At 38.8% G+C, this 26,912-nt stretch overlaps 1 protein-coding gene across 1 annotated transcript; it reads right to left on the bottom strand.

Moving 5' to 3' along the window:
• Nucleotides 1-855: 855 nt before the first annotated feature.
• On the bottom strand, nt 856-3,285 carry LOC101735049 (the record flags this gene model as incomplete). Its single annotated transcript, XM_004916115.3, has 1 exon — nt 856-3,285. A coding segment is annotated over exon 1 (2,430 nt), but the record flags the coding sequence as incomplete, so codon positions are not given.
• Between the last annotated feature and the right edge of the window lie 23,627 nt (nt 3,286-26,912).

The raw sequence follows: 26,912 nt of genomic DNA, 5'->3' as shown, positions 1-26,912 counted from the left end.
AGTACAATCCACCACTGAATAACTGGTAAATGAATAAACTGATAAATGCTAAGATTACTTTTTAGATACTTTTTCACTGGGGTTACGTCAATATTTATATTAATTTCTACACTGGGTTTTACTAGTTCTTAAAGTTTACAAATTGATATTTTGAAAAACTATTCATATAAATTATTTATTACTACAAATTATACATTTGTTATTATAATCATCACCCTAATCCTGTACTGCTGGGCCATTCACTATTCAGAAATTATACATCATTCACATCAGTCCCTGCCCCAAAGGAGCTTACAATTTAAGGTCCTTGTAACATTCACACAATATGGCCAATTTTGGAGTATGGGATGAAACAGCACACCCAGGAATGAGGAGAACATATACAGTATCCTTGCAGACAATGCCCTGGTCAGAATCTAACCTTGGTTCACAGTCCTGAATGGCAACCAAAAGCACAATTCATGTTAAAATATATGCCAATATTTTTTCAGTCTTTTTTTTACAAAGTGACAAATATAAGCTCTCCCAATTCCACCATCTTTTTCCCTCAAAAAGAAGCCTTTTGTGAAATGGGTTATCTTTCCTAAAGTGGCTTCTTCAGTTCAAATGACTGGTAGGGAATTCCCCGGTATTTAAACTCTTGATGGTAGTAGAGTCACAGACATCCAATCACAATGGTTCCATTGAACTTGTTCAGTTAGGTGTTAGCTGAAACTGACAGGTGTAAGAAGGTATGATCCAATCACAATGGTACCAAGATTCTCATTGATGAAGGTGTTAATCCTTCAAAGTACATGACTGGAAGTGTGAACTGTTGTGAAACTGCCGGGGTAAGGATGTCAACGCGCCATTGTATGTTGGTGACAAGCGGTGTCTCAGGCCCCCTCCTCTGTTCAGGGATGGTTTTTCCAGGTTGGCATAAATGGCCTCTTTCACACCTCTTTCAAACCATCTGTCCTCTCGGTCCAAAATATGCACGGTACTGTCCTCAAAAGAGTGACCTTTTTCTTTGAGGTGTAGATAGACCGCTGAGTCTTGTCCTGAGGAGTTTGCCCGCCTATGTTGGGCCATTCTCTTACAGAGAGGTTGTTTTGTCTCCCCAATGTATAAGTCTGAGCACTCTTCACTACACTGGACAGCATAGACCACATTACTTTTCATGTGCTTGGGTGTTGGGTCTTTCGGGTGCACCAGCTTCTGTCTCAGGGTGTTGCTGGGTTTGAAAAACACAGGAATGCGATGTTTGTTGAAAATTCTCCTAAGTTTTTCTGATGTTCCAGCAACATATGGAATGACTATGTTGTTTCGCCTGCTGTGTTCCTCCCTTCTGTTTGTAGGTCTGGTCTTTCTGTTGGTCTTTGATTTGGTTTTGATGAAGGCCCAGTCTGGGTACCCACAAGTTTTCAGAGCTCCTTTTAGATGTTTATATTCTTTCTCCTTGGCCTCTGCATTGGATGCCACAGTTTCAGCCCGATGATGTAGAGTCCTAATTACACCCAGTTTATGTTCCAAAGGGTGGTGGGAATCAAACAGCAAGTACTGGTCTGTGTGGGTGGGTTTCCTGTATACTTCAATATCCAGGTCCCTCCCCTCTTTGATAACTATAGCACAGTCCAAAAAAGCCAGTTTGCTGTCTTTCACATCTTCCCTTGTGAACGTGATGTTTTTGTCCACCGAGTTTATGTGTTTGGTGAAGGCTGGAACCTCGCGTTCTTTAATTTTGACCCATGTGTCATCCACATATCTGAACCAATGACTTGGTGTTGTTCCCTTGAAGGTGTCCAGGGCTTTCTTTTCCACTTCTTCCATGTAAAGGTTCGCTACAATTGGAGACACAGGCGAACCCATGGCACAGCCATGTTTTTGTCTATAGAAAACGTCCTTGTGCTTGAAGTAAGTGGTATTGAGACATAGGTCCAGTAAGGAACAAACTTGTTCTGGGGTCAGCTTTGTTCTGCTGCTGAGGGTGGTGTCTTGTTTCAGCCGTTTCCTCACAGTATCAATTGCCTCGGCAGTGGGTATGCATGTGAACAGAGATGTTACGTCATAGGACACCATTGTATCATCGATCTCCAGCTTTAACTCCTTCACTTTTTTGACAAAGTCCATGGAGTTCTGAATGTGGTGTACTGTGTTTCCAACTAAGGGGGCTAAGATGTTGGCCACGTATTTAGCAATGTTATAAGTCACACAGTTAATGCTGCTGACAATTGGCCTCAAAGGGGCTCCTTCTTTGTGTATTTTTGGGAGTCCATATAGGCATGGAGTGGCTTCGCCTGGGTAAAGGCGACGGTACAAAGCTGGACTGATGACCTTTTCCTTCTCAAGGTGCTGCAAGCAGTCTATAACCTTCTTCTTGTAGTTGCTTGTTGGATCTCTCTTGAGTTGCTCATATGTGTCTGAATCGTTGAGCAGTGTGGACACTTTGGCATGGTAGTCTGATGTATTCAGTACCACTGTACACCTTCCTTTATCTGCTGGCAGGATGGTGACACTTGAGTCCTTGGCAAGTGATGTCAGAGCCCTCCTCTCTTGCAGACTTAGATTGGAAGGGGGAGCTTTAGCATTAGCTAGGGCTGCTGATACTTTTAACCGGATGTTTTCAGCCTCATCCACTGGTATCTTATTGTTGTGGATGGATGATTCTGTGGCTGTGATGAAGTCTACCACTGGTACATACCGTGGGGCCACTGCAAAGTTCAGTCCCTTGGCTAAGACATCCTTCTCTGGTTCTGTGAGTTCCCTGTCTGATAAATTCTTTACCCACAGATCCTTGATGTTCTGGCATGTCTTGTTTTCATCTTCCTTCCTCCCTGTTGATTTGTCTGTTCGCTGGGTGTTGTTGGTACGTGATAATAAACTGGTGAATTTGTTTATTTGCCTCTCCTTGCCCTTGGCATGTTGTGCAAGTTGCGCCCGCTCTGTGAATTCAACCACTCTTTGCAACGTCAGCACCGGTAGTTTTGCTGTCAGTCTCTGTTTTGCATTATCAAATTTATGAACCAGGACCTCAATTGAGAAGTTAGTCTGCCTCACCCGTTCATTTAACAGTTGTTTCTGGGCTTTCTGAAGGATCACCTTGGCCCTGTGACCTTTAACCGAAGAACCCAGACGTAGGCTGCATGGTGTGATTCCCTGATATCGGCATCGTAGGTTAAAACGAAGATGGTTTCTGTAATCCGCAAGTTTTCTGGCCGTCCTCTCATATTCCCGTACCAATTTTAGGGTATTCTCCCCAAATTGAGTAGCAATATGTCTATGAAGATTCTCATTCATCCAGGTCATGATATACAGTATCTAGTAGAATTAAGTCTAAAACAACTGGACTTTTCTGAGTTTTTCTTGAAAACGTTTCACCACTCATCCGAGTGGCTTCTTCAGTTCAAATGACTGGTAGGGAATTCCCTGGTATTTAAACTCTTGATGGTAGTAGAGTCACAGACATCCAATCACAATGGTTCCATTGAACTTGTTCAGTTAGGTGTTAGCTGAAACTGACAGGTGTAAGAAGGTATGATCCAATCACAATGGTACCAAGATTCTCATTGATGAAGGTGTTAATCCTTCAAAGTACATGACTGGAAGTGTGAACTGTTGTGAAACTGCCGGGACATCCTTACCCCGGCAGTTTCACAACAGTTCACACTTCCAGTCACATCGCATTCCTGTGTTTTTCAAACCCAGCAACACCCTGAGACAGAAGCTGGTGCACCCGAAAGACCCAACACCCAAGCACATGAAAAGTAATGTGGTCTATGCTGTCCAGTGTAGTGAAGAGTGCTCAGACTTATACATTGGGGAGACAAAACAACCTCTCTGTAAGAGAATGGCCCAACATAGGCGGGCAAACTCCTCAGGACAAGACTCAGCGGTCTATCTACACCTCAAAGAAAAAGGTCACTCTTTTGAGGACAGTACCGTGCATATTTTGGACCGAGAGGACAGATGGTTTGAAAGAGGTGTGAAAGAGGCCATTTATGCCAACCTGGAAAAACCATCCCTGAACAGAGGAGGGGGCCTGAGACACCGCTTGTCACCAACATACAATGGCGCGTTGACATCCTTACCCCGGCAGTTTCACAACAGTTCACACTTCCAGTCATGTACTTTGAAGGATTAACACCTTCATCAATGAGAATCTTGGTACCATTGTGATTGGATCATACCTTCTTACACCTGTCAGTTTCAGCTAACACCTAACTGAACAAGTTCAATGGAACCATTGTGATTGGATGTCTGTGACTCTACTACCATCAAGAGTTTAAATACCGGGGAATTCCCTACCAGTCATTTGAACTGAAGAAGCCACTCGGATGAGTGGTGAAACGTTTTCAAGAAAAAACTCAGAAAAGTCCAGTTGTTTTAGACTTAATTCTACTAGATACTGTATATCATGACCTGGATGAATGAGAATCTTCATAGACTTTCCTAAAGTGGGGAGCCAAGTAACTTAGTTATCTTATTGCTGTTTAATAGAGGTCTTCTAAGGTCTTACCAATGATAGCTTATGGCTTTTTTTTGCTGAGTGATATTCACAGGCAAATGCAAATGAGTGATAAGATAAGAATTTTAGAGAAATATTTAAGAATGTTTGGAATCTACAGTTTGATGCCAAGAACTGCAAATCAAAATTGCATTGAGACAGAGATAAATATATTGGATAACAAATTTAATATGGATAAAAAAATGCACAAAAAAAAAAACATTTCTATATAGTGCAAAGTGGGAGTCTACCTTTAGCCATACAAATACATGTCATCATATTCACTGGCACAGAAAGGGAAGGACAGTAAATTTGAAACACGGAGCTAATAATTAATGTTGGGGTAATAAAACAAGGGGGTGGTAAATTAGAGAAACACTAAGAAAATATGCAAACAGTAGGTCTAATCTATCAACACTGGACAAATATGCACTTGGACAGTAACCCATAGCAACCTATCAGCGATTAGCTTTGTTCCTCCAGCTGCAAGCATTGATTAAGAAGCCCTAAATGTGTTGTACATAGAAGGTTACAAATGAGTTTTGGTAATAGTTGTAATTGTCCCAAGTTACGTCACTCACACACTTTGCAGTTTTTAGGATATTTTGTACTCCATTCACCCTATGTGATGTCTCGATGCAATGCAACATATTAATGATGAGTCCAAATAATCCTCAAAAGATCAGCACAGCTAATTTAATACACAACACTAATTGCTGATTCTATTGATGCTCATTAATGCTTTAGCCTATTATCACATCCATGGTATGAAAGTTTTACATAGCAAAGTTTGCTAAAGTTTAATTAAATTAAAATGATAATTTTCATTCCTTAAATGTTAACAGTTTCTGTAACCATAAGGAGAGTGGTGTTATGTGAAATAACTCCCAAGCTTATCTAGTGAGTGAGAAGTGATGTCAGCTTTAAACATCAGTCGCCTGTCTGATTCTAATTGGGAAAGAATGATACATATAAATGAATTAAGTGATTATACTAAATGTCATATGAAATACAGTCTAACCTCTATGTTATATTTCCTTGTTTTAAGTTTTCTCTTTTACAGTATTTTTTTTGCAGTCCAGTCAATTTTTAATGCATGGCAATGCATATATTTCTTGGATTTTACACCAAAATTTTGGTCTGGTTTTCTTATGCCTATTTATTCTGCTGAACTCGCCATAATAATCTTCATACTGTATTAAAATATTGGTAATAATTATTTTATTCAACTTATATGTATGGGGGGTTAAATAAGTGCATATGTTGAAATAAATACATATTACTAGACTCAAATTTATAGCATTTTTATACTTTGGTATGTATAACTTTATTTATAAAGTGCTACAACGATACGCAGTGATGTACAGTCTTACAATATACACAATCACACACAGGGAGGACAAGTGTTAAAAAAATACAATAAATAAGTATGAATACACAGAATTAAGTGCCATGTAGTATGAGACACAGTAGGAAGGAGCTCCCTGCTCTGTAGAGCTTACAATCTAAGTGGTTGGGTAACAGGCACAAATTGGAAGGTAAGAGTGCACTCGGTATGGGCATTTGCTCTGAAGCGCAAAACTGGACAAAATAATGTTTTAGTGCTCCTGAAGGCATCTGAGTTTTTTTTGTTAAAGAGAGTGGGTGAGTTTTCCCTACGGAGGGATTCAGGGATAGAGTTCCAGAGGTAAGGAGCAGCGAGATAGAAAGGTTTAAGACGAGAGAGAGCAGTGTGAAAATTCGTGAAACGGCAAGAAAATTCGCTAAATGGGGAAAAATTTGCGAAACACATTTTTTTTTTGTTGCCTGTGTCTTTTTGGTCACCTGTGTCGTTTTTTGGTCGCCCACGTCTTTTTATTTTGTTGCCCATGCTTTTTTTACGCGACCGCACCCTTTTTGATGAGACCGCGCCCTATTTGCACGACTGTGCCCAATTTGTCTTGTGGCTAAATTTTTTTCACAATAGTTTTGTGAATGCCTGGAGAAAAAATTTGCTCATTACTAGTGTGGATCGTATAAACAGACAAAGACTCTGAGAGGAGCGGAGGAGACAACCAGGAACGTGCAGAGAGACCAGTGAAGAAATGCAGTGAGGAGCAAAGCAGTGAGGGGCTTTGAATGTTTGCAGAAGGATTTTATATGCTATCCTTTGCTTAACAGGCACCAATGCTAAAGATATCATTTGGGCTGAACAGGTTCCCTCTGAGGAGAGAGCAGGAGGATCCTGGCAGCAGAATTTAAGATTGATTGCTGGGGAGAGAGGTCTGGGAGGCTGGTTGAAACCACAAGTAACCCATTTCCCTGAATATCGGACATTTATCAAAATGAAAAGGCATGTCCGGGAAAAAGTTGCAACTTTTTCGACTTTTTGAATTATAACCTTGATTTTTTCTACTTTTTGGACAAAAAACAAATTCCTCAACAGTTTAGAAGCAAAGGAGGATCCTCCAGGGGAAAGAAGGGACATCTGCCATTGCCTTCTACATGATCTCAACAAGTTTTAGCAGGTGAATTGTCAGATTCGGTGCTGCAGCACTTAAGTGGGCAAGTAAAGGCTAGTAAGCCTTATTTAAATACATGTTCTTAATGGATTAAATGGATATCCTTGCTGTCCAGTGAGTTTGGAGTTGTCTTCTGATATATCTTTTATCTCCTCTAGCTACGGGTTCGGGGCTTCAAGCACCCAGACCACCTTTGGAACATGGTGATTTTTTTTACTCGAGCTAGCATTGACCTTGCTGGGGATTCTGACCCTGTGCCACTAGGTGATAGACCTGGGGTTTATACACCTAGGTCTCCTTTCTCAATTGGTACGAACCAACACAATTAGTAGCTGTTTCTGTTCGTTTGATATAATTTTTGATTTATAATTTTGTTGTTTTCCTTGTTTAAATTTTCACTCAAATCTTTACCTCACGGGACCATTACCAAGGGAGGTAACAACCAACGCTACAGAATAGGGGAATAGCTCCTCCATTCCCCACTATGGCTAAGCTCCCCTTCTTCCCCGTTCACTAGCTCTGCAACCCAATGCTCACTCGACTGGATTAATCCTCTTCTTCCTAAGCCTGCCTAACCGGTCAAAGCTCCCCTGCATCTATTTTTTTTATGTCTGAGCAGCCAAATCCTTACAAAAGGCAATGGCGTTTTAAAGAGGTTTGTTTCCAGGGAGTTTTGTAGTTCTGTGGGCAGGGAACAACACACAATCACTTTCAACTCAGAGAATACCTTCTCAAAATGAGATTGTCAAATATGCATCAATCAGAACTAAAAACAAAATTGTACAAAATGAGATGAAAAACAAAATACATGAGTATAAAAATTAAAAATAATAATAATTCTCCAACTCACGTATTGATAAAAAATGATTGCATACATTGTGTAGTAAGTAGTGATGAGCGATTTTTTTTGCCAGGCATGGATTCACAGCGAAACGCATTCCGCCACTGGAGAATTGTTTTGCGAAACCTTCTGTAGGGACCCATAGGGTTAAGCTCCCTATGGCTTTACTTCCCTACTTTTCCTTATCTGTACTGTTATAGGGCAGAGCCCTCTATACTCAGGTTACAGTTTCTAAAGCTTTCCCTTACAGGTTTAGTCCTGTTGACCACTCCCCTTGGCAGACTATATGGTGTCTTGCACAAGGAAGCGTCTTTCTCTTTGGCTGCCGGTCTGCTACCTGAAGCAGAACTCCATTGAGCCTGGGTACAGATCCGGCCCAGTAGCCACATATCCATCCAAATTAAGTCGGGGACGGGGCCCCGTGAATGTGGAGAAGACAGTATAGCAGCATATTTCATAGCACCCTCTAGAAGTGGTGAGTACAGAAAGAATTATACAGAAAGAGCAGCCATTTGCTCCATCAAGGATAATAGCAAAGGAGTAGTCTTCCTAACAGGCATTACTGGCCTTAGATTAGGGACACAGAAGTGCTAGGGAATTAGGTTAGCAAATATGCCTTGCCCTAACCTCCAAAAGAGCATGGGACTATGCCGGTGAGCTTTTCCTACCTACCACACTGTTGCCCAACCTCTTGATGAGAAGGGATATCCAGGGGAGCATCATACTTCTGCTATTCATCTATTTTACATCAATTGTATAACTGCATACTGTGTACCATCTATTAAGTGAGTATTGAAATACCCTGAATACCTTTGTCTTGGACAAATAAAGTATTATCCAGTTCATCCATAAGAATCCTCTGGCGTCCATTTCTATCTATTGCACCACACTACTTCAGCTAGTTGTAGTTCAACAACCCCTCAGCTCCATTATATACCTCCCACGTAGCGGAGGCCCACTCCTGTGCATTAAGGTCGCATGTAACACATGCTCTACAGCACGCTACTAGCCTGGGTTGGCCATATTATAGCCAAATAGGTGTTACACTTCTGTGAAAATTTGCTGCGGAAAAATTTACTGTGCTTCAAAATAAAGTTGCGGTTGCGTCATATTGGGTGCGGTCGTGTCAAAATAAGCATGGTCGCGTCAAAATGGCCGCGGCAAAAAGAGAACCAAGTGACAAAAAAAGACGTTGGTGACAAAAAAGTCGTGTGACTAATGCATTTCATGGATTTGTCGCAGTTTTGCACATTTCCTTGACGTTTCGCTGAATATTACTAGTATAAAATGACATGCTTCTATATTTCTGAATTAGCAAGATCATTGGCAAAAACATCCACCCTCTAGAAAGAATAGAATGGGGCCACTGAAAAACAGATATAAATTAATTACCAGCAATAAAATACACCTGCCCTTTAACCTCTTCAAATGGAGGGATCACAATTACAAAAATTATTATTTTGAGTGTTGACCTCAAGATAACATTCCTATATGCAGTATCATTCTGCCTACAAAAAAAAAATTGATTTCACTTGCAACATTATTACAATTTAAAAAGGTTCAAATGTGGTGAAACAATAAGAACATTTTTTTTTGCCCCAGGTATGGATTCGCAGTGAATTTTGCCATTGGCGAATTGTTTTGCGAAACGTCCACGAAAATTCGCTGGGGAAAAAATAGCCCTGGCCTTGCTGCCTGCCCTATGGTGCGAGGTGCAGAGCACAGGTATGCCCGAATGCAGGTGTGTACTGAATGACCACTAAAGAGCACAATTTTGCAGTTACACCCCTACTCTCTAGCACTTGTAGATGGGGCATATGTGTATGATGTCAAACCGAATCTGTTTTGCAGTAAACAAATCTAATTGGTGATTAATTACAGAACGTTACTGAACTGGAAAATTATAAATGAAGATTTAAGGAGGCTTACCCCACCCCCACAGAAAAATGGACCAACTGCTATATAGTCATATATAATTAGTCTGTTATATGTCCTTCTATTGGTAGCCTCCCCAAACAACAATTTCACCCTCCTCCCCTGTTTTATTGTGAAATGTTTCTATATTTTTAAATTGTGGCACGGCACAGCAAATTTTTGACAAAGAAGCCATACAAATTTTCTAAACAGAAATTCATGTTTGGACAGAAAACAATCTTTAAATGAACATGACATATAAAGCTCAGTTTTCATCTACTGGTATTATGTACAATATTTTTTTTACTTCGCCTGGTTAACGGTTTTACTCCTGTGCTAAAAAGAATAATTTTAGTGACATAAAGGCTCATGTACGTCCACACTTGGTGCCCTCAGCCCTTCCTGCCTTCTGTTCCGAATTGAGCGCTGCTGCACCCATAGGGGAACACTGGAGCTACCACCACCTCTGGACCAGGAAGTAGCTCCAGGGTTCCCTTGGAGCTTTGCATCAATTGCCACAGTTCAGTTGCACAAAAAAATAGGGAGCACATGTATAGCGTAGCACACGTAGAGAAATTACACCAGGCAGACTTCAAAAATACTTGCCACAACTGTGCTCGATTTGTGACAATGCATATGTGCAGGTGCATTCATTTTAAAAAATCAAATGCAATTGTGGTAAATACATTGCAAGTGTGTCAATAGCATTGTCCCTTTGTGATCGCTATGACACCGGAAATTTGGGAAAAAATGCTGTTGGTGATTGCACTTGATATTACACTTTGCTCACTGCACTTGTGGATGTACTTGGCTACGGAGAGATGATAGGATTATCTTGCCACCTAGAGGCCAGTTGAAGCTACATACATACAAGCTATCTATATTTCACATTAGTTTTACCAGTGACAGATATCAAGGAGCTACAAACACCAAATATGTTTAATGTAAAACTGCAATTCTGCAAAGTCCATTGAACGATTTACTACAGTATGCAGTGCTGCCTGCATATCAAATTCACATTCACTGAAGGGAAAAAGGAGAAAGCAGACTTTCCTACTAATACCTAAAGGTTAAAAAAAAAAAGTTACAAATACAATCCTTTACGCGACCATTAAAATTTTGTTGATAAAAATTTTCCATCCTGTCCGAGCTGTAGTCCAGTAACATCAAAGTTGTGTTCTTGAAGCAATATTGCTCAATTAAACTTTTCCTCAACTTCCCACAGCCATCTGCCCCATCAAAATACAAAATAATCCTCCAGTGAGAATCCCACCTGATCTAAACCTTTCTCCATGCTCTTCGTTCCTGTATTGGTAGTTGGAAGCATTAAGCACAGTTTTCCTAGCACTGAATAAATATGTCCTTACATAAGTGCAGTGTGATTATAGTGTAATATAATCCATTCAGCAAAATGACATTATAATCTGTGAATGTAAAATAACAGCAAGATGGCTGACATAGTGCTGGCAATCAGCATTCTCACTCATGAATTTTCTGTGATCTGTAATGCCAGTAGAATTCTCGATGGTAAATTGTTTTTCATGTATGATTACGTTATTCATCAACTTCTATAGAGATCTAGGGGGTGCAGTGGGACAGATTTACAGGAGGGTTTATTGTCCCTTTAAGCTGGCTATGTACTTGGTTATTAACTCCAATACACCTGCCCTCAGTCTGCTGACTATTGACCTGTGTATGGGCTGAATATAGAGCGCTGTGCAATGAATATCTGCTTGGGACCTATTCAGATGTCAGTTGGGTTAGGTACAAAATCCTCCAGCTTAGCACCACACCAGGCAGACAGTGCCTAGCTAACAATTGGTGGTAGCCAAATTATCATTTCAGCTCAGTTTAGCCCATCACATGGGTGCCATAATTACCAAAGATGCATTGATTTGGCAGCCTAACTAAAAATAATATAGAAGAAAAATCAACAAGAAAAGTTAAACCCAAGAGCTAAAAAAAAAAATTAGTAGTACCAATAAATGGAAAGAAAATGAAGCCTTAACCTTTATTACCATGCATTGATTATTATCATATCCATTCACAATATAACACTGAAAATCAATTCTCAACAAAGCACCAAGGCCATTCAGTATCCCCCACAATAAGTATAATCTGTGGTCTGTGCCTTACTTTCAATTGACCAAGGCACAGTCTACAAAGTGATCCCCATTCCTCCCCATAAACTATTTTGAATTATCCTTAATCAGAATACACCAGCAAGGCCCATTATGTAATACATATGATTTAGTGTTTCATTGTTAATGACTGGTCTGTATGCTGATATCCAAATCATTACCCAAAGGCAGGTCATTTACAGCATGCAAGGAAGGCAGGACATTTACAGCCTTGCATTCTAACTAAATTGCTGTCGGTCTCTGCTCCCTGTTTTGGAGCACAGAGACCTGCGGCCACCCCTTGAATACATAGCTGCCTGCATTCAGCAGCACTATATTAATGAGAGGGGAGGCATATAGAGGTTTCCCCCATCCCATACCTTGATCACCAGTGTATGATGAGTGAAGGCATTATGGAGCAGTGTCAGATGCAGTCCGCTATAACATCCTGTACATACCACTTGCCCTATGAGACTGCGCTCTTCCCTAAGCACCAGAGTTCAGCCAGACCCGAGACAGAATTGCTCTCTAAATAAGTTATTTTGTTCCCTTCAGTGCTTTTGTACTTCTGTTTTATTTTGCAGTTTTTACATCCTGCAAATTGAAATAATTCAGTAAATAATGGACACAAGATTGAACCTGGGAACAATGCAAAAGCAACAGTTTTATTATTAAGATGTCCCTGAGGCTGCAACCTTATATATAATTCTAGTTGGGGACTGCAGTCTTAGTTTTGAAAAGTGGGCGGAGCCACTAACAACCAATCAGATTTTACCTATTAACTTTTAATGGGGAAATTCAACCTGCTGCCATTCTCACAGTATTAACCCCAGGGCCCCCAAACTTTTCACAGTTGGTCACTAAAGGACTGCAGTTTTAGTGGCGGAGCCACCAACAGCCAATAAGATTTCACCAATTGAATTTTATTGGTTTGATGCCAGGGTTAGCAGGCTTTAAACAGTCAGTCACTGCGTGACTTCGTACATTTCACCTATTCACTTCCAATGGTGAAGTGTAAAATGCTGTCAGTCCCACAATTTTTATGCCTGAGTGCCCAAAATGTGCAAAGTTGGTCACTGGGGACTGCAGTTCAAAAATAGGAAAAGTGGGTTGGGCCACTAACAGCCAATCAGATTTCATACATTGAATTTTATTGGTCTAAATTTAAAATGCTGTCATTCTCACACTATTTATGCCAGTGTGCCCACTGTTTGTCACTGAGTTACAAAAAGGGGGCGGGGTCACCAACCACCAATTACCTATTTACTTTTATTGGTTTCAATTTTAACTGCTGGCGTTCTTTAACTATTAATCCTAGGGTCACTAAACTTGGCAGAGTTAGTCACTGGGTAACTGCAGTTCCAGGTTAGAATGAGGGAGTGGAGCCACCAACCGCCAATCAGATGTCACTCGTTGACTTTCACTTGGGAAATTTTAGTTGCTGCCATTCAGACACTAGAGATACAGGGTCATTTCAAAACTGGCTGGAAGTCATCCACTTCTTTTTTCACCTTATCCAATCTGATTACCAGTTAAATGAATTTTTAATTATTTATATGTGCTTCATCTTCAACTCCATCTTGTGACAGAGTTTTGTAAGGGCAAGGGTCCTGCATCTTTTTTCTTTTCTTTACATGTTTCTTCTGACCTGCTCATAGTTTCGAAAGCAGGTTTTAATCAATATCTTCCAGCCTTCTGCCTCCTCTTCCTCCCACTGGAATACTTACACCTCCTCTCCCTCCCATCATTACTTCAGTATTCCAATATAAACGTCACTGGGAGAATATATTGATTGGCTGGCCTTCAGTAGAAGTTACGTACAGATGCTGATTCTGCCATGCAGCCATTCATTACATAGCAGCTCATTTTCTATCCTGCCATGTAAAATTAAGTGTGGGCTCCAAGTCAACCACACAGGCATCTGCTTTTTTAGGGAATGCACTAAACTTCCTTCTCTCAAAACAATGAATGAGATGTCCTCTCATTTTCTTGCGATCATATTTGCAGATGGGGTTTCCACTGGACAGGAACTCATATGCATTAGCAATTGCATAAACCCCACAGTCATAAGTGTTTTCTTGTTCATCGACATCAAGTATCTCCATAGTTCCTTCAGGATCACTCACTAGTGCATTATAACAATCATTTATCTGTTTCCTTAGTGAGGTACAATGATTTTTTATCTTAGTACTGTCTGCAATCTCTACATGATCCATTGTAAAGCAGCTTGTCAACCAATGTTTCTCTAAGCTGTCATAATGAATCTGTACAGAGGGTCCTTTAACTGGATTAAATCCAAGTTGGGAAAGGAGGCAGCTTTGAAGCCCCTCTGCCTCAAACTGGATTTTCAGCAAGGACTGAGCTGCATCGATGATTCTGTCATCCAGACATTCCCTACCTCGCAGGTCGAGTTTATGTTGCTGTGTCAGGTTGAGTTCAGGGATCCAGTCATCAGTCCCCATTGGGAAGGGCTGGCCCGTAACCTCAACATGCGCACAAGAATCGTCAGATAATTCATTCTCTTCATCTGCGTAGTATCTGGTGTGTGATTTCAATCCATCCATTGACTTTTCTCTCTTTTTATTTTCCTCGGCCTTGATAGCCTGTCTATTATATTTTCTACCTTTCCTTTCCTCTTTTTTGGCTCTTCTCTCATGTAAGCAGTCAGTGAAAGGTATACTTTTCTCATTTATCCAAGGAGTGGAATCAGGTTCTGTTTTCCACTCCTCTATTTTGTAAGTTGCCTTATTTCTCTCTTCTTTATTTATACAGTCATATAGGGGACTGTATAATCCTTCATAGTCGGTTGGCACGTTTTTGTGTATTTCTGCCTTGATAAGTCGTTTCTTATTTTTCCTCTTTTCTCGCCATCTTTTTAGTATTTTCCTCCTTTTGGCAAAGAGTAGAGGGTTTTTCTTTTAGTTCCACCTTGGGGATTGGCTTCTTATTTCTCTTCCCTTTCCTTGCCACCTTTCTGGTCTTTTTCTCCTTTAAGCAAGGAGTAGATGCCTCATTTCTCTGTTCCTCATTGGGACAGGGATTTGGCTTTTCTGGTTCTGATTTGGTTTCCTGTTCATTTTTGCAAAGGGTGGCATCATTGCTTGTCTCTTGCTCTGTTTTGCAAGAGGCGTCATTTTGATTTTCCTCTATTAAGCTGTATATTTCTTCTTTGTTACTGGATTCTGTTTTTGATTCACATTCCACATTCTCTGCCTTTTCAGCATATTCCTCTTTTAAGCAGAGTGTGGAGAACTCACTTAGCTGTTCCTCAATTGCGCAGGCACTGAAGTCTTTGCTTCTTTCTTGCTCTGCTTTGCAGGGAACTGAAACCTCATTTCTCTCTTCCTCTGTTATATAGGTGCTTAAGGCCTTGTTTTGCTCTTCATTACTGGTGTAAATTTGTGGATTTTCCTCTGATTCTAATATATTTGTCTTTCTGTTTCGTTTCTTGAAAAGCTTTGAAAAAAATCCATAACATGTTCCTGTTTTTTCCACAGTTTCTTCCCTGGGACAGTTTTTTGTGGGAATACTTGGAATGTTTTCATTAGATAAATTTGGTCTTCTACATTTGATGTTACATACTCGGGTAAATGGAATAAAAAGTTGTTTGAAAAATTTCCTAGCAGAGGCCATGGTATAACCAAAGTCTAAAGACGAACAAAATAAATAATAAAAAATGTAATTACATTACAAAAAGCAAGTTCTTACAGAATCTACAAATTTTCATGATCCCCAGTGTAATGAAACAATAAGTACTAGTGATGGTGGGCAAAATTTGTTGGCAGGCATGGATTCGCTGCAATTTTCTGCGGTTTCATAAAAAGCTTTGTACTGTTATCGTTAGATGAGTTTTCTATTTTGATGTGACATAGTCAGGTAAATGGTTTAAGAAGTTGTCTAAAAAAGTTCCTAACAGAGGCTATGGTATAACCAAAGTCTGACAGGGAAAAAATAAATGGTAAAAAAGCAAAATCTGCTAATTCTCATGATCCCCAGTGTAATATAACAATAATTACTATGCACTCAAACAATAAACACCTAGGGGCTGATTTACTTACCCACGAACGGGTCGAAATGAGTCCGATTGCGTTTTTTTCGTAATGATCGGTATTTTGCGATTTTTTCGTATGTTTTGCGATTTTTTCGGATTCTTTACGAATTTTTCGTTACCAATACGATTTTTGCGTAAAAACGCGAGTTTTTCGTATCCATTACGAAAGTTGCGTAAAAAGTTGCGTATTTTTCGTAGCGTTAAAACTTACGCGAAAAGTTGCGCATTTTGCGCGTAAGTTTTAACGCTACGAAAAATACGCAACTTTTTACGCAACTTTCGTAATGGATACGAAAAACTCGCGTTTTTACGCAAAAATCGTATTGGTAACGAAAAATTCGTAAAGAATCCGAAAAAATCGCAAAACATACGAAAAAGTCGCAAAATGTTCGTTTTCAAGTCGGAACTTTTCCAATTCGGGTCGGATTCGTGGGTTAGTAAATCAGCCCCCTAATGTGCAATAAGTCACATAAAAGAAATTCCAATATCTTGGGATTTCTAAACCTCTACTCCTGTTTGATAGTTACCAAATCTAAATATAATGAATTGTGATATATAAATGACCTGTTAATGCACTGCAGTGTCAAACTAAACTTCATGATGTCATCACATGCACTTACACATTTGTATATAGATCTCCAATGCAAGGAATTATATGTGTATGAACAAGAAATATAAGAGTTCTGAAGTACAATCCTTCTAAAACTTTTCTCTGCTAGTGTATACAGGTTCATTGTTTATATAAAACAAACTTTTTTAATACATTAAAACTAAACATTTTGGATCACAAATTGCAATCACCTCTGCCAGTCACTAAGGCTGAATCAAATTGAGGCTGTAAAGTGTGTAAACCTTTAATGGGTAATGTGACATGATCATGGTGATGTCACATGTGTGCAAACCTTATCCGCGCTCTAAAAGTGTCAAAGTGAATTTACTACTGTTAGAAGACCAGTGAGAAAAAGAAAAAAAAAAAAAAGGTGAAAAACTCCACCACTTAACTTCTCAGTTGTGAAAAAAGAATTATGTGTCTCCGAGCTGCCTTCCTCTATCTAATCCGTGAAGTGCTTCCAATATTAACCCCTAAGAGTTGGCGCTCACAAATCACTACTTATGGTAAAATCAATCAATTTATTTCCACAATCAATGAATTGTGTTTTTTACCATTCATTAATTGTGGAAATAAATTGATTGATTTTACCATAAGTAGTGAATGGTGATGTCACATAACAAAGTATTTGGGTAATGAAGTTATAGATCATAAGAGTAATACAATCTGAATATCAAGTTCAAGTTTTCAAGCAGATTTTGTTGACTCCTTATGATCTTTAATTATATTACATACAAATGCATTTTAAGTATATGCACACAAACACACATACACACACACATATAAACATTTCCAGTGTAATTATGACTCAAGAATATTAAATGAAATGTGTTGAACATTGGCCATGAATACAAATATGAACTGTATTACTAGACTTAAATTACTAATTTGCATTCAAATCTATATTAAAGCAAAATTTGAAAATGTGGCATTTAGGGACCACTGTGTATTCTTTGTTGCAGTGTCTAATTCAGATGCTTTAATACAGCTTTTAATGCAAATTGTAAATCCTTGTGTCATTATACATTTATTTAGATATATTATGTTTTTTAGTAAATATAATTTTGGATAGTATACTCAGGTTTGCTTTTTTACGTATGAATAACATACTTTCTAATTAACAATAAAAATTAATTAATAAATTAAAAAGAAACATCTTTGACAACAACTTGTACTCACCTCTGCCAGTCACTTAGTCTGAAAGTAGACTGAGTAAATTGTGGCTGTGAAGTTGGTAAGCCCTGCTTGGGTATTGGGATGTCATTATCATGTCACATGACATGAGTGTCTGTACCTGTGTTGTTTACAAACGCTTCATGGCTATTGTGATATCATCAGGTCGTTTTCATGTCTCATGACAGAGCCAGTGTAACCAGTACTCAAGTGAAATGAGTGAAATGTGACAAATGTCACAGATACAGTTATAAAATGCATTTGAATTCCACCCCTTCAAATTTGTTTCAAACACTGTACTGAAGTATATACAAACAAGACAATGTAACAAAATAGTCAAGTCAAGTATTTGTATATATATATATACGCATATATCATTTTCCTGTCACATGACATTTTGGAAACAGTTAAAGATCATAATAAGTCATATAAATGTTACAATGCCAAATAATAAAATGATAAAATCCAATTGATGTAAACAATAATTTATGTACTGTGTGTGTCATTATATAGTTGTACACTGTATAAACTGGATTGCTGGTCAGTGCAATTGTACATAGTTAAGGATATGCCTGTGGTAAGTGCCAGCTTTGACCACCAATTAAATATGAGTTTTAGAACAAGTAGACAAATATTTTTACATGGGGCCAATCTTAAAGGCTAGTTAAGGTGTGCATTATAGAGAAAGTTCATTTGTTCCTGGAAAACAATCAAGATGAACATCTCTGTTTTAGATATTCAGTGCTCAGTGTTGCAGTGGTTTCATGTAAACTTATCCTTGTTATGAAGTAATGGGGTTCCTGGCAAAAGTTTAGACATTGAGCTTATTAATAATAATTATAATATATATATATAGATATATGTTTGTGTGTGTGGAAGGCTAGCATTGATCAATCGATCGCTGCATACTGGATGCTTCCCGGCATCGCTGTATTGCCTTTTTTCTCAAATGACCGGAAGCCAAGTTTTAACAGGTATTTTCTAATAAAGCATTCAAAATACTAAATGATGTGCAGGATAGGCAATTACTGGGGCAGGGTTGAATAGATTTTTTGCTTAAAACTTTTTAGTGTTACTTTTTCTTTAACACCAGGGTTCCCAAACTTTTCACAGTTGGTCACTAGGGGACTGCAGTTTTAGTTTTGAAAAGTGTGTGGAGCCACCAACAGCCAATCAGATTTCACCTATTGAATTTTATTGCTTTGATGCCAGGGTTCCCAAACTTTGCACAGTCAGTCACTGGGCCACCAAAAGCCAATCCCATTTCTTTCATTGTTTTCAGTGGGAAAATTTTAACTGCTGCCATTCTCACATGTTTAATGTCAGGGTCCCCAAACTTTGCAATTTGTCACTGGGTGACTATGTTCCAAGTTTAGAAAAGTGGGCGGGGCCAACAACAGCCAATCAGATTTCACCTATAGACTTCATATGTTTAAATTTAAACTGCTGCCATTCTTTAAACATTAATAATAAGGTCCCCAAACTTTGCAGAGCTAGTCACCAGGTAACTGCGGTTCAGAGTTAGAAAAAGTGGGTGGAGCCACATACAACCAATCAGATTTTAACTATTGATTTTCAGTGGGTAAATTCAACCTGCTGCCATTCTCACAATATTAACACCAGGGTCACTAGGGGACTACATTTTAAGGTTTTAAAGAGTGGATGGAGCCACCAACAGTCAATCAGACTTTACCTATTGATTTTTTTTTGTTTACATTTAAAATGCTGCCTTTCTCACACTATTTATGTCAGGGTTCCCAAACTTTGCACAGTCAGTCACTAGCTGACTACGTATTCAGGGTTAGAAAAAGTGGGCGGAGCCACAACAGCCAATCACATTTCACCAATTTACTTTTAATGGTGAAGTGTAAAATGCTGAAGTGTTTATACCTGAGTCCCCAAACTTTGCAAAATTGGTCACTGGGGACTGCAGTTCAAAAATAGGAATAGTGGGTTGGGCCAATCAGATGCAAAATGAACCTTCACCCGCACTCCCTCCGCTCTCCAAAATCCACTCACCGCTCGGTGCACAGTGCTCAGAGGGATCGGCACCCTCCCCACAACTTCCAAACAGATAGATAGCAACGGCACTCAGGAGCTTAATACGGGACTATGCCCTTCAAATATTTTATTGCGGAAAATGCAACGTTTCGAGGCAAAGACAGCCTCTTTGTCAAGCATGACATGACATGATGCTTGACAAAGAGGCTGTCTTTGCCTCGAAACGTTGCATTTTCCGCAATAAAATATTTGAAGGGCATAGTCCCGTATTAAGCTCCTGAGTGCCGTTGCTATCTATCTGTTTGGGCCAATCAGATTTCATCCATTGAATTTTATTGGTTTAAATTTAAAATGCTGTCATTCTCACACTATTTATGCCAGGGTGCCCACTGTTTGTCACTGCGTGACTTTGACTCAAGGTTACAAAAAGTGGGCACACCCACCAACCACCAATAATAAAAAGTGGGCAGAGCCACCAACTACCAATCAGATGTCAATCTTTGTCTTTCAGTGGGAAAATTTGAATTGCTGCCATTCAGACACTATTAAAACCAAGGTCCCCAAACCTGCACAGTGGTTTTTACTATATAACTGTGGTCCAAGGTTAGAAAACAACAGATCAGATTTTATTCAGTGACTTTACGTTTTTCAACCCAACATGAAGTTTGTTCTCAAACTTCCCTTTCTAGTTCACTATATAAACTGACATGAACATTTCATAACTGTAGATTTGCTTAGCCAGCCAGAATATAAACTTATCCGGCTGCCATATTTATTATCTTTTGCTCTGCCTTAATACCTGGCCATGAAAATACTTACTCAAATAATTTTTTTTAAATAACTCAAAAGCCTCTAAGCTGTGACAATCTTATCTTTTCTTTTTTTTAATTAAAAGTTTAATTTTCCCAATAATTACCTTAAGGTCGCAAGACTGGTCCCTAGCCAAAGACCCCTTGCCCTGCAGGCTTGCAATTTATAATCTGCAGGTGAGTATCATATGACCTATTCTACCCAACCAACATATTACCTGCACAAATTTCTTATAATGGGCCCCTTGCTCTGTTGCTTAACCCCTTAGCAACCAGCTACCCAGCTGCAGTCCCATGCAAACTACTGGCCTAAAATAGGCCATCCATCTGCATTCTCCCATCAGTCAATGAATCCATCAGGAGGTGCTATAGGCTTTTGCCAAATTGATAAAGCCCATCATCTTTACTGCTAAAATTTTTCTTTGGTAACTGACCCAAAGATACATGTTTATAATAGATCTTTTAGCCCCTGATTTTTGTTCAAAATTTACTATGGAACTGATCCTTTCACGACAGAAATGCTGCGCCCCAAATATGTTCATTGTTCATTGATAGTTCCAATAACAGGAGTCACATCTCAAGCTCCTATTGACTTTACAAAGCCTTAACTAGCTCATAGTGGCATTATAGTCTAGTTACAGCCACATTATTGATTTGACTAATAACAAGAAAAGGGCAAACTACAGTAATGGCTGGCTACCAGGTAAACGTTCTGTGTTCCTAGGCACATTCAGTAGGAAACTGAATGATAAGCATTGTACATTGTGAAACACTAAGCATTCGTATTAGCTCTGTAGAAGAATAGTGCTGGCATTCAGAGTTGGAACATCTCATTTGCCTCCAGATATTTGCATGTCACTTGGCAGATGCCAATCGAATCGTGTGGTACCATATAATGCTTTTGAACAATAATCTAAACCTAGCAAAATCCATTATCATGCTCGTGTGATTAGTGAAATTGCTTTTCTTAACTATAATGATTCTTACTGCAAACATTTGATGACTCTGGGTTAGTTGATAATTAAGAGGAATTTCCTTTTCCAACACAGTGTTGCGTTGTTCACAGGCTCATTGTTCTGCTCTGCTGCTCCCACCTGTTCTGGTAGGAATACAATAAAATAAAGATGGTGTAACACAGGGGGAACAATCTGGGTGGGAAAATAATAATTGCAAGCCCAGGCCTAGTGTCTATATCTGTTGCCAAAATATCTGAATACTTTGCACATAATTAATTAAACAGTATATGTGACATGTGACCTTCAGTTGCACTCAATTTTCACTGAAGAATTCCTGGTGCCCATTCATTAATGCATCTTTTAAACATCACATAGTTTTGGCAAACAAACTGAGGGCCCAGGCCAGCTCAGAGCGGCCCGTGCGTTACCCTAGCTTGGCATACCAAGGGTTAACCCTATTCAGTCCTATACTATCATAATAATGCTATACTAATGCAAGGGCCAAGAGGAAAATATTGGAATTTTGATGGTATTGATAACTTGCACCCAATTTATGAAAACGTGCAGATTTATTTTTCAGTTCCTGCAGGTTATTACAATGGAATTCTCTGAGAAAATGCTTCATCGTAGGTAAAAAAAAATAAAAAAAAATTGTGCTTTGCACACTGCTCCTTGCTGCAGTTCTCATTACCCATAGCAAATAATTAGCAGGATCAGCACTCCTTGATCCACTGTTAATAAGCAAACCTCATATTGGTTGTTGTTGATACTGCACCTGGCAAATGTTGTGCCTTTTTATTACATATGGGAGTTGGTGCCCTCATCTAGATATTTTATTTGCATTTGATACAACTAAAGTTATATAGATATAGCTGGATCATTTAGCAAAGACCAACTTTCAGGCTGCACAGCACCACCTTTCCACCTCCACCTTTCACTGCAAGTGGACTCCTGTAGTGTTGTGCTGTTAGTGATTGGCAGTTGGCCAGTTGAACTCTGTCTATTTTGATTGTGATTTAATAATTTATATAGTGCAGACACATTTCTGCAGCAATTACAGAGATTATTCATCATTCACATCAGTTCCTGCCCCAGAGGAGCTTACAATCAGAGGTGGGCAGGGAAGGCACAGATTTATAAGTAATGGCAGAGTGCTAGGTTAGGTTGGAAGAGGGTTAAAACAGGACACGTTATGGTTGGGCATGAGCCATCTTTTTATTGACCTTTGCAACACTAGACTGCTGTGCTTCTGTCTGCTACATATGTACTGTCACAGGGGTCATAAAACGTCAGTCGCATATCTATTAATAATGTAGATCTGATTAATGAAAGACTCTGTGTTTTATTTGTCCATGGTCATATAGCCCCTTTAACTCTACATACAAAACTCAAACAGCCTGGCAATATGGGCTAATTCACCATCTTTCTGCTCTTTTTCAGCTTTGTGAGCATATTTTTAACTCTGGTCAAACCTTTTGTAACTGAAAGTGATGCTTCATCCATCCCTGCATATGTAGAATTCCCCATAACTATTGTTCTTAATTTATCATTCTCAGTCGCCTGCTACTTTAACTGAGATAGGTTTTTTTTTTTTAAAATGCATCTAGTTTTGGCATTGTTTGCTTCCTGTGAATCTAGTTTTGGCATTGTTTCCTTCTGTGAATCTAGTTTTGGCATTGTTTCCTTCTGTGAATCTAGTTTTGGCATTGTTTCCTTCTGTGAATCTAGTTTTGACATTGTTTCCTTCTGTGAATCTAGTTTTGACATTGTTTCCTTCTGTGAATCTAGTTTTGACATTATTTCCTTCCTGTGAATCTAGTTTTGGCATTGTTTGCTTCCTGTGAATCTAGTTTTGACATTGTTTCCTTCCTGTGAATCTAGTTTTTACATTGTTTCCTTCTATGAATCTAGTTTTGGCATTGTTTCCTTCCTGTCAATGTAGTTTTGGCATTGTTTGCTTCCTATGAATCTAGTTTTGGCATTGTTTCCTTCCTGTGAATCTAGTTTTGGCATTGTTTGCTTCCTATGAATCTAGTTTTGGCATTGTTTCCTTCCTGTGAATCTAGTTTTGGCATTGTTTGCTTCCTATGAATCTAGTTTTGGCATTGTTTCCTTCTGTGAATCTAGTTTTGGCATTGTTTCCTTCTGTGAATCTAGTTTTGGCATTATTTCCTTCTGTGAATCTAGTTTTGGCATTGTTTCCTTCTGTGAATCTAGTTTTGGCATTATTTCCTTCTGTGAATCTAGTTTTGGCATTGTATCCTTCTGTGAATCTAGTTTTGACATTGTTTCCTTCCTGTCAATCTAGTTTTGACATTGTTTCCTTCCTGTCAATCTAGTTTTGGCATTGTTTCCTTCCTGTGAATCTAGTTTTGGAATCATTTCCTTCCTGATAATCTAGTTTTCACACTATTTCCGTCCTGACAAACTAGGTTTGGCATTGTTTTCTTCCTATGACCCTTATGTATAAATAAATGCCACCATGTTTAATACATATTACCCCACAGGGCTCCAACAAGACCAAGCAATAGGGGCCCACAGCTACAATAGTGAAAGAGGAGTCAGACACCATAAGGAAGTAGATCTAAGGGATAATGAAAGTAAAGCCCACAACATATAACTTCCTACTTCTCGTTCCTCTCCTTCTATAGCAAAACCTGTGCTGTACATGTGCAAATCAATTCACCAGCAATTCTGCAAAAGGCAAAATTTATGGTTTTGTCTCACTAATCTATTCAGAAGACAAACACACAGAACTCTACAGGCAGAGATTGCTTTCTCTTATTCCATTAACAGAAGCATGGGATCTGTTAAAAATCCTTGAGATGTGGTTTTGTGGATGGGGGGCTTTCCTTAATAAGGGCAGCATGCCATAAGGCAACAAAACAAATATACATTGTAAAAAAAAAACCCAATAGGGTTGTTTTGACATCTAAATGGATTTATTATTATTATTATTACTACAGAGGAAAAAAGCAAAGTGAAGATTTTCTGTTTCAGTGGACACCATGGGAAATGGCATTCCTGTGTTTCAGAGCTTTTTGAATAACAGTTTTTAGCATAATAGATCCCACGCCTGTACTGAAATTATATATGATTTCCTTCAACTGGCACCAAAGCAGACAACTCAGAATCTAAGGACCCTTGGGTGTATCCCATCTGGTGTATGCCATATGGTCGAGCCGTTTTATTCATATTAATTTCATATAAGTGTCAAGGTAAAATAGCACTCCTAGTACGATGCATCAAGCATAATTTATTAGCTAATTACCAGCTGCAAAGTTTTCCTCATTTACTAAACACATCAACAATGCAGAGACTTAAATAACCCCATCTATGACATAAAATAATTACAAACTGTTCCACAATTAACATCAGCCCTATAATTAATCAGACGCAATAAGCACAATGAGTTTAGGTGCTGTTATTTATCCAATATCCACAAGATGGCAGTGAACAACCAAAAGTCAAATGTTTGGGGGAAGCCCAAACAAGGGCCTCTGTCTATTAAAACCCTACAACCTATATACTGTAGTATTGTGGTAGAGACACATACAGTTACTGGAGGTTTTATAACAACTGTCTAGCTATTTATCATCCATATCTATCTATCTATCTATCTATATCTGTCTATCTATTCATCTATCTATCTATCTATCTATCTATCTATCTATCTAATCTGGTCAGGTATTCACTATACTGCATGTTTTTGTGCAAGAACATAATTAAATGATGATGTTATTCAACAGGTTGGCTGAGCTCTAGAGCAGTCTGGGGAACAAAAATCCTGATCGACAATCTGTAAGTGTCATGCGTACAAATTGCTATTCTTATTCTGTGTTTGAATGCTTACTTTCAGTGCAGTTTTAATGTTGTTTTGATTTGTGTAATACACTTTTTTTCTTGTACACTTTTATCTCCAAATTGAACCAAAGTAAGGCAAACATAACCTTAGCATGATGGCAGTGTGTAAATTTGAATGATCTGCCTGTAGGGGCAATGGGAACTACTGGCCAAATATTTATTTGAACCAATGTGTTTGTATATATTGCAAATTCTGCACAATACAGTGTGACCATAGACATGCTGTGTTGCTCCCTAATCTATTTAACTATGGACATGTATTAAATCAACATCTTGCCTGTTCAGTATGTAATCTAGATGCATGCTGCAGCCTACTCTGATTTCTGTGCAGCCATGCAGCATACACCTAAACTGGCTTTGGGTGATTGCAGTGGAAGGCTGTGGAGTGAGGAAAGTCTGGGAATTAAGTGGTTTTAGCATAAAACTATTTATACTATTTATGTGTAATGATTGCCCTGTAATGGAGATACACTGTTGGAGGCAATGAACTCTGATACATTGTCAGGGGCAATGGAAAGGAGTGATGTAAATCACAGCATACAAAGCAATTGTGAACGCAATCACAATGTTTTTCCCACAAGGCATTGGTTTTTCCCTGATTTCCGGCATCATTGCAGATGCAAATGTGCCTAAAGCAATTGTGTCTATTCTTTCGCTGCAAGTGTGCTGCACTTATTGATGCAGGGCACTAAGGGGAACCTGGAGGTAACGCCTGGTCAGGAGGTGGCTGTAGCACCAGGTTTCCCCAACATCAATAGGCGCAGTAGCATCTAATTTGGAGGTAGGAAGGACTGAGTGGTGCAACTATACAGAAATGTAAAGAGCCCATTTTGATGCAACCTTTAATGAAAGTGGTTTAGGTGAAACTAACTGCTGGAAAAAAAACATGCTTACTACACTATTACTACTACTACACGCTTAAGTCGCTTACTACACTTGCAGACTTAAATGAGCCTTATTATTACCCTAGTGATGTGGTTAGTTGACATCTCTGAGTGTGTGGCAATGGGGCTGATGTGCTGTAAGGGGAATTGGGGCAGTGAAATGTAATGACGCACAGCTAGGGACATGAGGGTTGATAGGGTATTTTTTACAATGTCTACACAGATATCATCACCTGAATTAATTGACTAAAAGGGTAACACAAGATCCGAGGTGGTGTAATTTACTGGCATAATCACAGCATTCACACTACATAAAAGAAAATCCATATCTTTATACCATTCCCGGAACTAGTTAATTTTAACAGATGATTTCAGAGATTGCATAAAATCATGTGTAAGAAAGAACAGCTTTAGAAATGCACTATTTATTTTACAGCACTTTTTACACCTGGAGAAAATCATTTTTACACACACATATATATCTATATTTATATAGGCTCCATGAAGTCTGTAATGTATTGAAGGGACACTAAGCTCTGTGATATACTGAGATAGTGAGAATAATAGATGTGTGACAGCAGGCTCAATGAAAATCAGGGTTCTTCTGTATAATAATTTTGTCAATACCAAGACTTTTTCTTAACCCTTTTTATAAGATTTTTAATGTATTTATTTAGATATATAAGTTCATATAAGGGTTGCCAT

This window comes from Xenopus tropicalis, chromosome 7 (genome assembly GCF_000004195.4).
Source record: "Xenopus tropicalis strain Nigerian chromosome 7, UCB_Xtro_10.0, whole genome shotgun sequence".
NCBI lineage: Eukaryota > Metazoa > Chordata > Amphibia > Anura > Pipidae > Xenopus > Xenopus tropicalis.
This window is presented reverse-complemented; position numbering and strand designations above follow the sequence as displayed.